The sequence below is a fragment of the Podarcis pityusensis genome (genome assembly GCF_964106645.2).
Source record: "Podarcis pityusensis genome assembly, chromosome: 15".
In the NCBI taxonomy this organism is placed as follows: Eukaryota; Metazoa; Chordata; class Lepidosauria; order Squamata; family Lacertidae; genus Podarcis; species Podarcis pityusensis.
The window spans coordinates 3,811,674-3,826,182 of NC_138040.1; the positions used below are offsets into that span (position 1 = coordinate 3,811,674).

The following is a 14,509-nucleotide window of genomic DNA, read 5'->3' on the forward strand; positions in this document are numbered from 1 at the left end:
GAGGCCGTTTAGGGCTTTCAAGGTCAGCACCAACACTTTGAATTGTGCTCGGAAACATACTGGGAGCCAATGAAGATCTTTCAAGACCGGTGTTATATGGTCTTGGCGGCCGCTCCCAGTCACCAGTCTAGCTGCCGCATTCTTGATTAATTGCAGTTCCCGAGTCACCTTCAAAGGTAGCCCCACGTAGAGCGCATTGCAGTAGTCCAAGTGGGAGATAACTAGAGCATGCACCACTCTGGCGAGACAGTCTGTGGGCAGGTAGGGTTTCATCCAGTTTTTGCCAGTGGCCCCTTCCAACATGCAGCCCCTCAAAGGTTGCCCTATGGGCAGGGCTGTCTTAAGCATAAGCATAAGCATAAGCATAAGCATAAGCATAAGCATGCAGAGATCCACCCGATGCGCCCCCCCCATTGCCCAGTCCCAGGCGCGCAGGAGGGCAGAGCCGGCCGGCTGCCTCAGCGTCTCGCTGGCTCAGTTGCCCTCAAACTCGTGACACAGAGTCTCCCGCAGCAGAAGAGCCCGCTGTGGCGCTCCGACCGACGGGCGGGCTCTTCCTCGGACTCTCGGCCTGGCGCCCCTGAGAGCCCGGCGCCCGGGTGCCCTGCACCCCTAGCGCCTATGGGTAAGACGGCCCTTCCTATGGGGCTGAAAAAGCATCCCCTCACTCCTCGCCGAGCTGTAAAATGGGCAGCCCAGCCCAGAAATGGCTTCTTCCTCCACCTCGCAGAGCTGATTGAAGAGACCCATTAGCTGGTGGCGGTCTTAATGCTCTGCTTTTTGAAAAGGAAAAGGTCCTGCGGTTGCCGTTTTCAGAACTGCAGCTGCCTGGCTGGCATTTCCCGAAGCAAATGAGGCCTTAATAGCTGGACGCTGTGAGGCCTGTTGTCGAAAGATCTTTAGAGCACGCTGGGCTCAGCGCTCCAGTCAGCATGGCACAGCCAACACGCCACTGTTGTTTCTCGACATCTTTCCCTTCATTACCCCGCAATTCCCTGGGAAGTGGGTTTTTTTTGCCTGAGGTGATGAACTGGCTTAGGGCGTCTTCCTTGGCAAATTCAAGCTGAACAATTTCTTAGCTGGACTTATTAGCTCGTTGACGACAAAGCCCCCCTACTTCCTGCCCCTCCGAAAACCCATTCAGTTGGTTGTTTATGCCTTCCAACTGGAAATATTTTCTGATCTTCTCAACCGTGCGTTTCTGGGCCCAGCAGATTCCTATTTTTCTGAATCATAAATCTCTGAGCCCAGTGGATTTGGAAACCTTTCTTTTAAAAAGGCATGTGGTGAGGGGAAGAAAGAAAAAAACAGGCAGAGGAATCTGGGCCAAATAAGCAGAGTTTGCGTTTTCCCTCAGCCTGGGCAAGGTGAGCTGTAAAATTGTCGGTGATTTAAAAATCCCTTCTAGGGTTGGGCAACTGTTGTGATGGCTTATAGCAGGGACGGGGAAGGCTGGAGCCCAGGGGCCATGTGGGTGGCCCTCTGGGACTCTTTGCCTGGCCCCCGGGAAAATTCTCTGCCATTCAGGCAAGCGTGAACATTATCAGAATTCCATAATGTCAGCCCCCAAAAAACACTTAAGGCAGGATTGGTGAGAGGCATGGGCTGGGGAGAAGGGACATAGCTTGGGAGAGATCTGAGGGCCAGATAGAAAAGTATGGAGGGCCACATCCAGTCCCACTGGGGCCTGAGGCTCCCCTGCCCCGGTGCTAGAGTGTGACCTGAAGGAAATGGCAGAATTTGGTTTGCTATAAACATTTTTGTCTGGACAGGCCCACTTGGGTATCTAGAATGCCGATGCATTTTAAGTTTATTGCTGCTTTTAATGATCTGAACGTTTTAAATGGTTTTTACCAATCATCGCTTTGGTTTTTTTAAAAACAAACAAAAACAAATGATATATAATTTTTATGCAGTAAATAAAATAATAGGTTAAGATCCACATGGCGAGGCTGTCAAGGATGACGCAGAAGGAATGTTGTTACAGCTGTGGAACTCACTGCCACTGGAGCATGGCCGATATTGAGCTTGATTCCACCATGGTCACAGAACAGCGTGGTGAGGATTTTGCTGTGGGTGAAGGTAGCGAAGGGGGGAGGAATTCAGTTCTGTTTGCATTTTACAGCGGATGTGCTTGACTCGCACTTTCCGAAACAATACATGAACTGAAGCGCAGTCGGCCTTTTGAAACCCGCTGTTCTCTGGATTTTGCAGTGCGGCTCTGCAACCCAAACGTGAGGACAATCAACATGCAGATTAGGACAAAAGTGTGCATTAAAATGAAAATAGCATGCAAAAAATGTGCGCTACGCTAGGGGAAATTGCTTTGCTCAGTTTTGTATATTGGGAGAAATAACCACTATAAAAGGCTGGTTGAAACTTCTGCAAGGACTTGGGGGGGGGGGGGGGGCAAAATCACAAACTGTCATGGAAACAAGGAGGATAGAGTGGGGGAAATGACAAACTGAGTTAATCCAAAATGACGGATTCGCCCATCATAGCAGAACATCCCAGGTTCAGTCCCGGCATGGTGCTGATAATGCCAAGGTTGCAGGTTCGATATTCCTATCGGACAGCGGAAAATTCCAGCATTGCAGGGGGTTGGACTAGATGATCCGCAGGGTCCCTTCGAACTCTTAAAATTCTAGGATTCTATCTCCAGGTAGGGCTGGAGAAACTGCCTGCCTGAAACCCTGGAGAGCGGCTGCCAACCAGTGCAGACACTACTGAGTTGGATGAACCAATGGGTCTGGCTCAGCAGAAGGCAGCATACTGTGTTTCTAATTGAATCTGCCTTTAATTCGCAACCTTGAGGACTAGAATCTTGCTTCATCTGCAGTGGGGTAGGAGCTCTAAGGCAGCTCCCTATGTGTGGGGTCACGAATCCTCTGGAAATCCCTGCCTTGTGACAGCAGCCTGAAGGAGGCTCTTGTTTTGCAGGCGTCTGGTGGAGCGACTGGAGACCATGCGGAAGAACGTGATGGGCAATGGCTTATCTCAGTGCCTGCTCTGCGGAGAGGCTCTGGGGCTGCTGGGGAGCACGGCTGTCTTTTGCCAAGACTGCAAAAAGGTGAGATTGCTGGTACCTGCAGAAGCGTCACTTAGTCCCGCTGCAATCTCAGCCAAAGAGTCCCTAACAGGTGGCCACCAAACCTCTGTTTAAAAACCTTCAGGGAAGGAGAGCCCATCACCTCCCAAGGGAGTCCATTCCTCTGTCAAACAGCTCTTTCCGTCAGGACATTCTTCTTAATAAAAATAATAATTTATTATTTATACGCTGCCCATGGGACGCTGTGGGTTAAACCACAGAGCCTAGGACTTGCCGATTAGAAGGTCGTCGGTTCGAACCCCCATGACGGGGTGAGGTCCCATTGCTCGGTCCCTGCTCCTGCCAACCTAGCAGTTTGAAAGCACGTCAAAGTGCAAGTAGGTACCGCTCCTGTGGGAAGGTAAACGGCATTTCCGCGCACTGCTCTGGTTCGCCAGAAGCGGATTAGTCATGCTCGCCACATGACCCGGAAGCTGTACGCCGGCTCCCACGGCCAATAAAGCGAGATGAGCACCACAACCCCAGAGTCGGCCACGACTGGACCTAATGGTCAGGGGTCCCTTTACCTTTACCTTTACCCCGCCCATCCAGCTGGGTTTCCCCAGCCACTTTGGGCAGCTTACAACAAAATATTAAAAATGCAATAAAACATCAAACATTAAAAACTTCCCTAAACAGAGCTGCCTTCAGAGGTCTTATAAAAATCAGTTGCTTATTTCCTTGACATCTGATGGGAGGGTGTTCCACAGGGCGGGCGCCACTACTGAAAAGGCCCTGTGCCTGGTTCCCTGTAACCTAATTTCTTGCAGGGAGGGAACCGCCAGAACCTCAGTGTTCAGGCTGAACAATGGGGGTGGAGATGCTCCTTCAGGTCTACTGGGCCGAGGCCCTTTAGGGTTTTCAAGGTCAGCACCAACACTTTGAATTGTGCTCGGAAATGTCCTGGGAGCCAATGTAGGTCTTCCAGGACCGGTGTCGTATGGTTTCAGCGGCCGCTCCCAGTCCCCAGTCTAGCTGCCACATTCTGGATTAGTTGTAAGTTCCGTGTCACCTTCAAAGGTAGCCCCACATAGAGCATGTTGCAGTAGTCCAAGCGGGAGATAACCAGAGCATGCACCACTCTGGCGAGACAGTCCGCGGGCAGGTAGGAAATCTAGTTGGAATCTCCTTTCTTATAACTTAAAAGCCATCGGTTCGGAACCTGCCCCTCCTGAGCAGCAGAAAAGAAGCTTGCTCCATCTTCCTCGGGGCAAGCCCTTCAAATATATGAAGATGACTATCAGATCTCCTCTCGGTTTTCTTTTCCTGGTGAAACACACCCAACTCTCCCTCCTCTGTTCTTCTTAAGCCTTTATCGCTGATGCTCTCTGCTGTGCTTTGGGTTGATCGATTGATCGTGAGTTTGTTTGTATTCTGCTTTTCCATAGTGAGCTGCGTTCAGAGCAACTTCCAACAGACACCCATTTATTTTTATTTTGGGGGGGGGCAGCTTGAAAGCTGGGGGGGGGGAGAGAGAGGGAGAATGATTTGCAAAACATGTCAGTGAATCCAAAGAAGGTGAAAACCTGCATTTTAGCAAGTGTAGAATAAAGTCAGTTTTAATAATAATAATAATAATAATAATAATAATAATAATAATAGTTGTTGTTGTTGTTTAGTAGTGTCCGACTCTTCGTGCGCCCCTGGACCAGAGCACGCCAGGCACTCCTGTCTTCCACTGCCTCCCACAGTTTGGTCAAACTCATGCTGGTAGCTTCAAGAACACTGTCCCACCATCTCGTCCTCTGTCGTCCCCTTCTTCTTGTGCCCTCCATCTTTCCCAGCATCAGGGTCTTTTCCAGGGAGTCTTCTCTTCTCATGAGGTGGCCAAAGTATTGGAGTCTCAGCTTCAGGATCTGTCCTTCCAGTGAGCACTCAGGGCTGATTTCCTTCAGAATGGAGAGGTTTGATCTTCTTGCAGTCCATGGGACTCTCAAGAGTCTCCTCCAGCACCAGAATTCAAAAGCATCCATTCTTTGGCGATCAGCCTTCTTTATGGTCCAGCTCTCACTTCCATACATCACTACTGGGAAAACCATAGCTTTAACTATACGGACCTTTGTTGGCAAGGTGATGTCTCTGCTTTTTAAGATGCTGTCTAGGTTTGTCATAATAATAATAATAATAATAATAATATCTGGAATTAGATACATCAGTGGAAAGCAAAAAAATAACTGAAATGTAGTGGATCCAGGAGCCTGGGTTGCAGACTACACACAGAATAAGACCTTCTGCATGAATGGGACCGAGTTTTGTGGCCCAGTACTCCAGCCTGCATAAGCCTGGTGGCATAGAAAAGTTTTTCAGCAGGCGTTGAAAGGTCAAAGCAGAAGGCTCCTGCTGAATTTCTGGTGGCAGAGTGTTCCACAGGACTCTGTGTTAAGGCTCAGTTTTTTGTCGCTGTCTGAGGAACCTCACCAACTGTGTGTGTGTGTGTGTGTGAGAGAGAGAGAGAGAGAGAGAGAGACCAGCATCGCTTCTACAAACGATCTTGGATATCGAGCCGCGATGCAAGGAGTCAGGTGGTCCGTAAGGTGCCCTGAATCTAAGTTGTTCAGGGCTTTGTCAATTAATACAAGGGCGTTGAGCATGTAGTTAAACTATGGAACTCACTGCCACAGGAAGCTGGGATGGCCACCAGCGTAGATGGCTTCAAACAGGGTGGAACGGATTCCCTCGGGAGGTGGCGGACTCTCCTTCCTTGGAGGTTTTTAAGCAGAGGTTGGATAGCCATCTGCCAGGGATGCTTTAGCTGAGATTCCTGCATTGCAGGGTCTTGGACTACATGTCCCCCCAGGGTCCCTTCCAATGCCACAATTCTGTGATTCTATGAGGTCTGGAGGAGGAAAATGCTTTGGATGGCTACTAGCCACGATGGCTATTCTCTGGCTCCTCAATCGGAGGCAGCAAATACTTCTGAATACCAGTTGCTGGAAACCACAGGAGAGGAGAATGCTCTTGTGTTCAAATCCTGCTTGCTGGTCAGCCTGAAAGGATAATAATAATAATAATAATAATAATTTATTTATACCCCGCCTTCCCCGGCCAGAGCCTGGCTCAGGGCAGCTAACATCAATAAAATTTCAGTAAAAACAGAATAAGAAAAGAAAGAAAAAGAAAAAAAACAATTTAAAATACAGTTTAAAATGAAATTTAAGATGCTGGCCTAGTTGGGCCACTGGCCCAATCCTGCAGACTCTTCCAGTGCTCTCAGCGTGGCTTGGTAGTTGATGGGCAGCCAGCGAAGATATTTATCTTGGGAAGCAACCTTTTGAAAACCTTGTAAAACAAAGGAAGGTCAACTCGGGAACTCTGGCAGAGTGTGTAAACGTCTGCCTAATAAGCTGCTCTTTCCTTCGCGTCAGAATTCAGCGGAGTTCGCCCTTCGTGCACTTTCCGTGCGAGGAAAAAGCAACACCCAGCCTTGCGTGAAAACGGATTGCGGCCACCCGTTAAGTATAGCCCTCTGGGCTGGGCTTGGCAAGTTTGTGGGTTTGGGGGCTTCCTCTCTCCCACCCCCCACCAATCTAAAGTCCACAATTTTTCTTTCCCATCCCGCTTCGCTGCCTTCCCATCTGAAACCCCATTTAGTTTGCGAAGAGCAAGGCTTCCTTCACGCCCGACGGCACGCAGAAAGCATTTAAGTGCTTTTAAATTACCAAGGGAGGTGATGTTGAAATGACAGCTCACTGTCTGCAAAATAGTTTCCACAGGGAGCGGAATTGTTTTATTTTTTTATTTTTCATTTTTAAAATACCTCGCTTCTTTTTCAATTTGCGATATTCTAAGGCAGGGGGCAAATATAGCTGGCTGGGTTGACAAGCTAAGCCACTAATCTCTTTTTATTTTATTTTTAATTCTTTTGCTCTCCCCCGCCACCTCCAATGGTCAATTTAATGGGAGAAGACAGGAATGGGAAGGAATGAGGAAGGAAGCGATATTGCCTCAGGTAGAACCTACACCAAACCTTTTAAAGCACATTCCCCGCCCCCTTCCAAATCATCATGGGAACTGTAGTCTACCTTTCAGAGCTACAGTACCTGGCACACTTAACAAACTACACTTCCCAAGATTCATTGGGGCGGGGGAAGCTGCATGCTTTAAATACGGATTTCCCAAAATTGGGTCTTCAGCTGGTTTTGGACTACAGTTCCCATCATCCCTGACCACTGGTCCTGCTAGCTAGGGATGATGGGAGTTGTAGTCCTAAAGCTGGAGACCCAAGTTTGGGGAACCCTGCTTTAAATGTGGATGACTTGCAAGAACTGCGAACGGAAGATTGTTTCCTTCAAACCATGGTTGGTGGAAACACCGACCAACTGTGGTTAGTAGGAACCTAACTGTAAAGCCAAGACAGCATCTTAAAAAGCAGAGACATCACCTTGCCAACAAAGGCCCATATAGTTAAAGCCATGGTTTTCCCAGTAGTGATGTATGGAAGTGAGAGCTGCACCATAAAGAAGGCTGATTGCTGAAGAATGGATGCTTTTGAATTCTGGTGCTGGAGGAGACTCTTGAGAGTCCCATGGACTGCAAGAAGATCAAAGGACAGATCCTGAAACTGAGACTCCAATACTTTGGCCACCTCATGAGAAGAAAAGACTCCCTGGAAAGACCCTGATGTTGGGAAAGATGGAGGGCCCAAGGAGAAGGGGATGACAGAGGACGAGATGGTTGGACAGTGTTCTCAAACACTTGCGCCCTCCATCTTTCAGCTTCAGGATCTGTCCTTCCAGTGACCACTCAGGGCTGATTTCCTTCAGAATGGAGAGGTTTGATCTTCTTGCAGTCCATGGGACTCTCAAGAGTCTCCTCCAGCACCATAATTCAAAAGCATCAATTCTTCAGTGATCAGCCTTCTTTATGGTCCAGCTCTCACTTCCATACATCAGTACTGGGAAAACCATGGCTTTAACTATACGGACCTTTGTTGGCAAGGTGATGTCTCTGCTAACTTTGTCCAAAGCCCAGCTCCCTACGTTCCTAAAACTAGAAAGAAGAAGACAGCAGAGATATCCCAAATATAAGTTCCAAGGGGGCAGCCGCATTAGTCTAATCTGACTCAACATCCATCAGGTTGGCTGATCTTTGGTTCAGTGGTAGATCACCTACAGAAGGTCGTGTCTTCAGTATCCAGCAGGTAGATCTGCGAATTGTCCCCAGCCAGAAACTCCAGAGAGTAGCTTCCAGTCAGTGCAGGTAATACTGAGCTGGATGGTCTGAATCGGCACAAGGCATCTTCCTGCGTTCCTATTGAAACCAGCCCTGAACTTAGAACAGGGGTGGGCAACCTAAGGCCCAGGAGCCGGATGCGGACTAATCGCCTTCTAAATCCGGCCCGCAGACGGTCCGGGAATCAGCGTGTTTTTACATGAGTAGAATGTGTGCTTTTATTTAAAATGCATCTCTGGGTTATTTGTGGGGCACAGGAATTCGTTCCAAAATATAGTCCAGCCCATCACATGGTCTGAGGGGTGGTGGACCAGCCCACGACTGAAAAAGGTTGCTGACCCCTGACTTAGAACCATGAGGTCTGGAAACTTGCTTTGTTTCACAAAGAAGGGCTGCAGCTATCGGTGGCTGTTCCTTCTTTCGGCTGAAAGATGGGGATTTATTCTCCACATGTCAAAATTAAGAATTTTGTGAGGATTTGAGGGGACTCTTCTTTCTTCTTAGTATCCTTTAAAGTACCTGCAAATAACCCCCACCCTGCAAAACTCTCTCTCCCTTTTCTCCTCCTCCGCCTGCGAGCCAAAGCGAAGGAAAACGGTTTTTGTTTCCTGGGTGATATGGCTGAAAAGCAGGAGGGAATTTCTTATTTTGAGGGCTTCTAGAATTCCACAGGCGCCCATCAGGGGGCAGCACTTGACTGTTACAGACCTAAGCTGTAGACCTGAATCCCCGCAGGGAGAGAAACGGCAGCGATTTATTCCTCCCCTTAAGCAAGAGAGCAATCCTGGACTTCTCATGTTTGGGTCTAGCACAGGCCAGGAGTGGGGGACTTTTTTTCAGTCTTGAGGGCCACGTCCCCTTCCTCGTAACCTCCTGGGGGCCGCACGCCAGAGGCAAAAGTGAGCAGAGTAATAAACATAAATATTAAAACACACAGCGGTGTAGGTGATGAGATTCCTACTCAGAGTAGACCCATTGAATCGGCAGAAGTTGGCCATGTCCATAATTTCAATGAGCCTACTCTGAGTAGGAGTGGCTTTGGATATTCCCCACGTGCCCCCTCTCTTCCAGGCAAGGAACAGGCATTTTCAGCCAGGCGAGAACACTCCAGGAGAGTGGGGATCGGGACCAGCAGGGGGCGTGGCCTGAGAAGAAGGGGAGGGGCTTCCCAAGTGTGCCAAAGGCATGATAAAAAGGACTAGAAGGCTTCAAGCCCGGACGTTCTTCACCCTTGCTCTTAAGAACAAAGGAGCTGGATATTTTTTAGCCTGCGCAAGAGGAGGCTGAGAGGAGATAGGAGAGTCATCTTCCAGTATCTAAAGGGCTGTCGCATGGAAGACGGAGCAAGCTTGTTTTCTCCTGCTCCAGAGAGTAGGGCCTGAACCATGGGTAGGCAAACTAAGGCCCGGGGGCTGGATCCGGCCCATTCACCTTCTAAATCCGGCCTGCGGACGGTACGGGAATCAGCGTGTTTTTACATGAGTAGAATGTGTCCTTTTATTTTAAATGCATCTCTGGGTTATTTGTGGGGCACAGGGATTTGTTCATTGTTTTTTTCTTTTCAAAATATAGTCCGGCCCCCACAAGGTCTGAGGAACAGTGGACCGGCCCCCTGCTGAAAAAGTTTGCTGCCCCCTGCCCTGGACCAATGGATTTAAATGACAAGGAAGGAGATTCCCACTAAACTTTAGGAAGAACAGTGCAATGGACATCCTCTGTCAGGGATTCTCAAACTGCGATTCCTGCATTGCAGGGGTTGGGCTCATAGCTGTCAACGTTTCCCTTTTTTAAAGGGAAATTCCCTTATTCCAAATAGGATTCCTTGCAAGAAAGGGGAAAAGTTGACAGCTATGGTTGACACTACAATTCTATGCGGCTTCTCTGGGGCAAACTTGAACGTGTTTTTAATGGGTTAACCAGCCTTCTTGATGGCGATCAATGGCCGCTAGCACCACCTGCGGCTCTTGCAGTTCCATTGGGCACCTTAATTCTCTTCCCCCTCCAGCCACCCCCAGCACCATGAGGGACTATTGCCGTTCCCTCATTAGGGGAATTGATTTTATATCGAGCACCAGCTGTTTATCCCCTGGCCGAACCTGCCTGCTACATATCTCTCTCTCTGTTTTTGAAATGTTTACCCATCTCATGTCCTGTGGGTTTGTTCCTCCCACCCCTCTTGTGTCTGGGGAGAGTTGGTCAACAGCTAAGCCACCTTCCCCAATCTGAGGTCCTATGACCTGCAAGCAGGTGCCCAGAAATGATGATCCATTTCCAAAGGGATGCTGCCTCCAGCTTCAGAGTTATGGGACGCTCCCCTCTAGTGGGCTTGGAAATTGCAGCAGCGCAGCTTGGCACCTGCGTCGGACGGTTAGGAGCCGCCATTTTGATTTCCCACAATGCTCCGGGGCAAGAGTTGCCAACGTGGCGCTTGCTGGAACCAGCGAAAGGCTCGCTATGGCCGCCTTTTGGTACCTGATAGGGAGCCCCCCACCCCCAATTTTGTGATCTTGTCTCCTTTTCTGCTCTTTAAGATACCGCAACCATTACAACATGCCCAACGTGGCAGCCATTTTGTATTGGGCCCCTCTCCCCGCGGCAGCCATTTTGCGACTGGCCCCCACCATAGCTGTCAACGTTTCCCTTTTTAAGGGAAATTCCCTTATTCTGAATAGGAATTTCCCTTAAAAAAAGGGAAATGTTGACAGCTATGGCCCCCATGGCGCTCTCTCAGCATTTCCCAGTGGAGCAGTGCACTATGGGTAATTTAAATGGCAGGTCTCCTAGTGTTGTTTGTTTGCTTCTTTCCTTCAAGGGGAGGGTGGCGTTGGCGTTGGCGTTGGGCTCCTTCGGCCTTTCTAATGGTTCCCACCCCAATCCCCGTGTCGTCTTTCCCCCCCAGAAAGTCTGCACCAAATGTGGGATTGAAACCCTGAGCACCCAGAAGCGGCCCGTCTGGTTCTGCAAGATTTGCAGCGAGCAGAGAGAGGTGAGTTTATGGCAGGGGTCTGCAACCCGCGGCTCCGGAGCCACATGTGGCTCTTTTACACCTTTGCCGCGGCTGCGGGGCGGATACTAGCGAGGGGAGGAGGCGCATTGTGCGCCCCGACACTCCCCACTGTGGCGGGTGCTGTACTGGCTGTGACGTCACATGGGGTGGTGCGTGCGTTAGTCACGCACCGTCCCAACGTCACCTTCCTGCCCGCCCGCCCGCTACATTGTAAGGGGCATGTACGCTGGTCACTGTTTTGAAGGGGAGTGAAGAACACACACACACAAAAAGGTAACTTGTTAATTTAACGTTTATTTCTATGAGGAGGAGTAATTCTGAGGGGTCAAGCCAAGAAATAATAAAAAAGTGACAAAAAAGTTATTTTTATAATGACGAGTTTTGCGGCTCCCAGTTTTTTTTTCTTCGGAAACGGGTCCAAGTGGCTCTTTTTGTCTTAAATGCCTGCTTCTTCAGGAAAGACTCCAATAATAATCAGTGGGGGGCAGAAATTATTCCTTGTGCAACCGCCGAGTTTTTGGGTCAGTAGAAACTAGTTTCTGCCTGCCTCCTTCATCCACACACAAGGCGGTCTTGAGTATCATATGCTTTAGGTTTGGAAGGGTCAGTCTGGATGATGCCCAGGGGTCCCTTCCAAACCTGTGATCCTGTATCCTGAGAGCCGGTGTGATGCAGCAGCGAGAGTCAGACTAGGACTCGGGAGACCAAGGTTCAAATTCCCACTCAGCCAATATCTTGAGAGCATCAGATTGACTTATCCAAGCAACAGAATGTCCCACATTAAACTTAGATTGCAGGTGAGGAGCAAAACACACAAAACACTTCCTGCGAAGAGAGATGAGTGTTGCTTTGACCCTTGCACCTTCATTTTTTAACCGTTGTGTGAAGGATCTATTGATTTGCCCTCCCTCCATTAACTGAGTTTAATCTTCATTTTTCTTGTTTAATTTATTTATACTTATATCTATATTCCACTTTCCCTCAAAGTAAAGGAAATCAAGTTGGCAAGCATGGTTTCCCTCTCTCCCCCTTTCATCCTCACAACAATCCTGCGATGTAGATTAGGCCAAGAGGCTGTGACTGGCCCAAGGATCTCCAAGGGAGCTTCATGGCTGACTGGGGATTTGAACCCTGGTCTCCCAGTTGTTTAGTCGTGTCCACTACTGGGAAAACCATGGCTTTAACTATACGGACCTTTGTTGGCAAGGAGATGTCTCTGCTTTTTGAGATGCTGTCTAGGTTTGTCATTGCTTTTCTCCCAAGAAGCAGGCGTCTTTTAATTTCGTGACTGCTGTCACCATCTGCAGTGATCATGGAGCCCAAGAAAGTAAAATCTCTCACTGCCTCCATTTCTTCCCCTTCTAGAGAGGAAACCTCACTCCTCAAATCTTTATAAAGAGTGCAAGCTAGAAGCACAGGAACTCCTGACTCAGTACTGCCATCTCCACATGGACATAACCGTTTTCCCCAGTGGTGAAGGCAGTATATATTCAATCTTGCGAAAGTGACAGCACGTCTGTATTTTGGAATTGTTAAATTTGGCAAATAGGCTGCCAAAGCGTCAAAATGACTAAGCAGGAAATGGCTTACTGGCTGATCTTAGCCCAACCGACCTCTTGGGGTGCTGTGAGGATGGGGAGAATATGGATGCCTCCTTCCACCCTTCTGTGGAAGGGTGGTATACAAATGTGAGGAATGAGAAGTAGTTGAGCGATAAAAGCAGAGTAAGACGTTTTCAAAATGTCTCCCTTCATCGGTGTCTTTACCCAGGAAAAGCAGTCGCTTCCTTTACCCCTTGACAGGGCCGGCACTGTTTCGGATGGGGTGCCTTGCTCAGCCCCTGTGAAGCTTGACGACGCGATGCTGTTTAAACACCAGCCTTTTAACATGAAAAATCTGTCCGGTTTGAGGCTTGCGCAGAGCCCGGAATGATTTATTTGAAGCCTGATCACCTCCTGCTCGCAGCAGACTAGGGACGGGCAGATATGTCAATTTCAGTTTCCATCATATTTCCAATCTTCAGCTCTCCGCATTTCTGCACCAGTTTCCAGTAAAAAAGAAAGCCCTCGTAAAAATTCAGCAATTTAGTGTGCGTTTCTCCTAATAGGCATGTTTGTCATTCAGTTTTGCCTAATATTGACTTTTGGTAAAGCAAGGGTGTGTAACAACAACAGCAACAACAACATCAGACTCTTAATATCAGGGTTGTGGGTTCAAGCCTGAAAGATTCCTGCATTGTAGGGGTTGGACTAGATGACCCTCATTGTCCCTACCAACTCTGTGTTTCTAATAATAAACAATTGTTAATTGATTTCTGCTTTTAGCTTTTTTGTGGTTTTTGTTGTACGGTCTCATGCTTTATTTCTGTAAACCACTTTGATATCTTTTTATGGCATAGTGGTAGATAAATATTTTTATAAATTAATTATAATGATAACCATAATGTGCCATTTTATGCACGTTTTATCCTGGCAAATGCCATTTTTTTTTGCACACCTTGACTTGGCCAGACAGCAGCATTGCAAAATCCACAGGAGCGCAAATTCCACAGGCTGGCTTTTCACATGCTTGTTTCAGGACATGCGGATTAAGTAAATTCGCGTTTCGGAATTAAACTGAGCCGGATTTCTCTGAATTTCTGATGTCTTCTACATCAGACGGTGCAGTATGTGGACTTGCTTTACCTGGGTTTAGGAAATCAGCCTCTTCTCCCCCACCCATCCCTGCCGCTCTGCAAGGCAGTCATTGGTCCAAAGACAGATTGGTCCAAAGGATGTAATTGCAAAGTTCTGCTGGTGCATAATGAAAAAGACCGGGGTTCTTGTTTAATTTCCCCACTTGCCTCGTTTATCCTGCTGCTGCTTGACTTTTTCTTTTTTGGGGGGGAGGTACAATTCTGTGCAGCCTCATTAATAATGGTGTGCGTGTTCTACATGCTAACTAAATGGGCCCGAACCCATATGACATCTGTTAGCAAGCTGCTATTTGCTGTAATGAGAGAGAGAATGTATAAAATTACCTGGAGCCGTGCCCATGCTTGCTTCAATCACCAACCCCACCTGCCTCCACCCCCATGCCAAACCCTGCCCTTAGAGTTGCTCCTCCACGGTCTGCCTAGACTGCCCACCTTAGTCTCCCTCTTCCGCCTTCTTTCTCCTCACCCTCCATCACTGCTGCAGTGGCTCAATAGCCCTCAGAAGACTGTTAACACTCTCTAGGTTGCAGCGCCACCTGCTGGTGCC

General features: G+C 48.5%; 1 protein-coding gene across 2 annotated transcripts in view; it reads left to right on the top strand.

Moving 5' to 3' along the window:
* The window catches only part of RPH3AL (rabphilin 3A like (without C2 domains)), a 54,998-nt gene that overhangs the window by 16,137 nt on the left and 24,352 nt on the right, over positions 1–14,509 (top strand). The window contains exons 4-5 of one of the 2 annotated variants that reach the window (XM_080983200.1): positions 2,941–3,070; positions 11,160–11,246. In XM_080983200.1, the coding sequence (XP_080839326.1) occupies positions 2,941–3,070; positions 11,160–11,246 (217 nt within the window). The remainder of the gene's footprint in view (positions 1–2,940; positions 3,071–11,159; positions 11,247–14,509) is intronic. The other variant, XM_080983199.1, reaches the window with a different exon arrangement.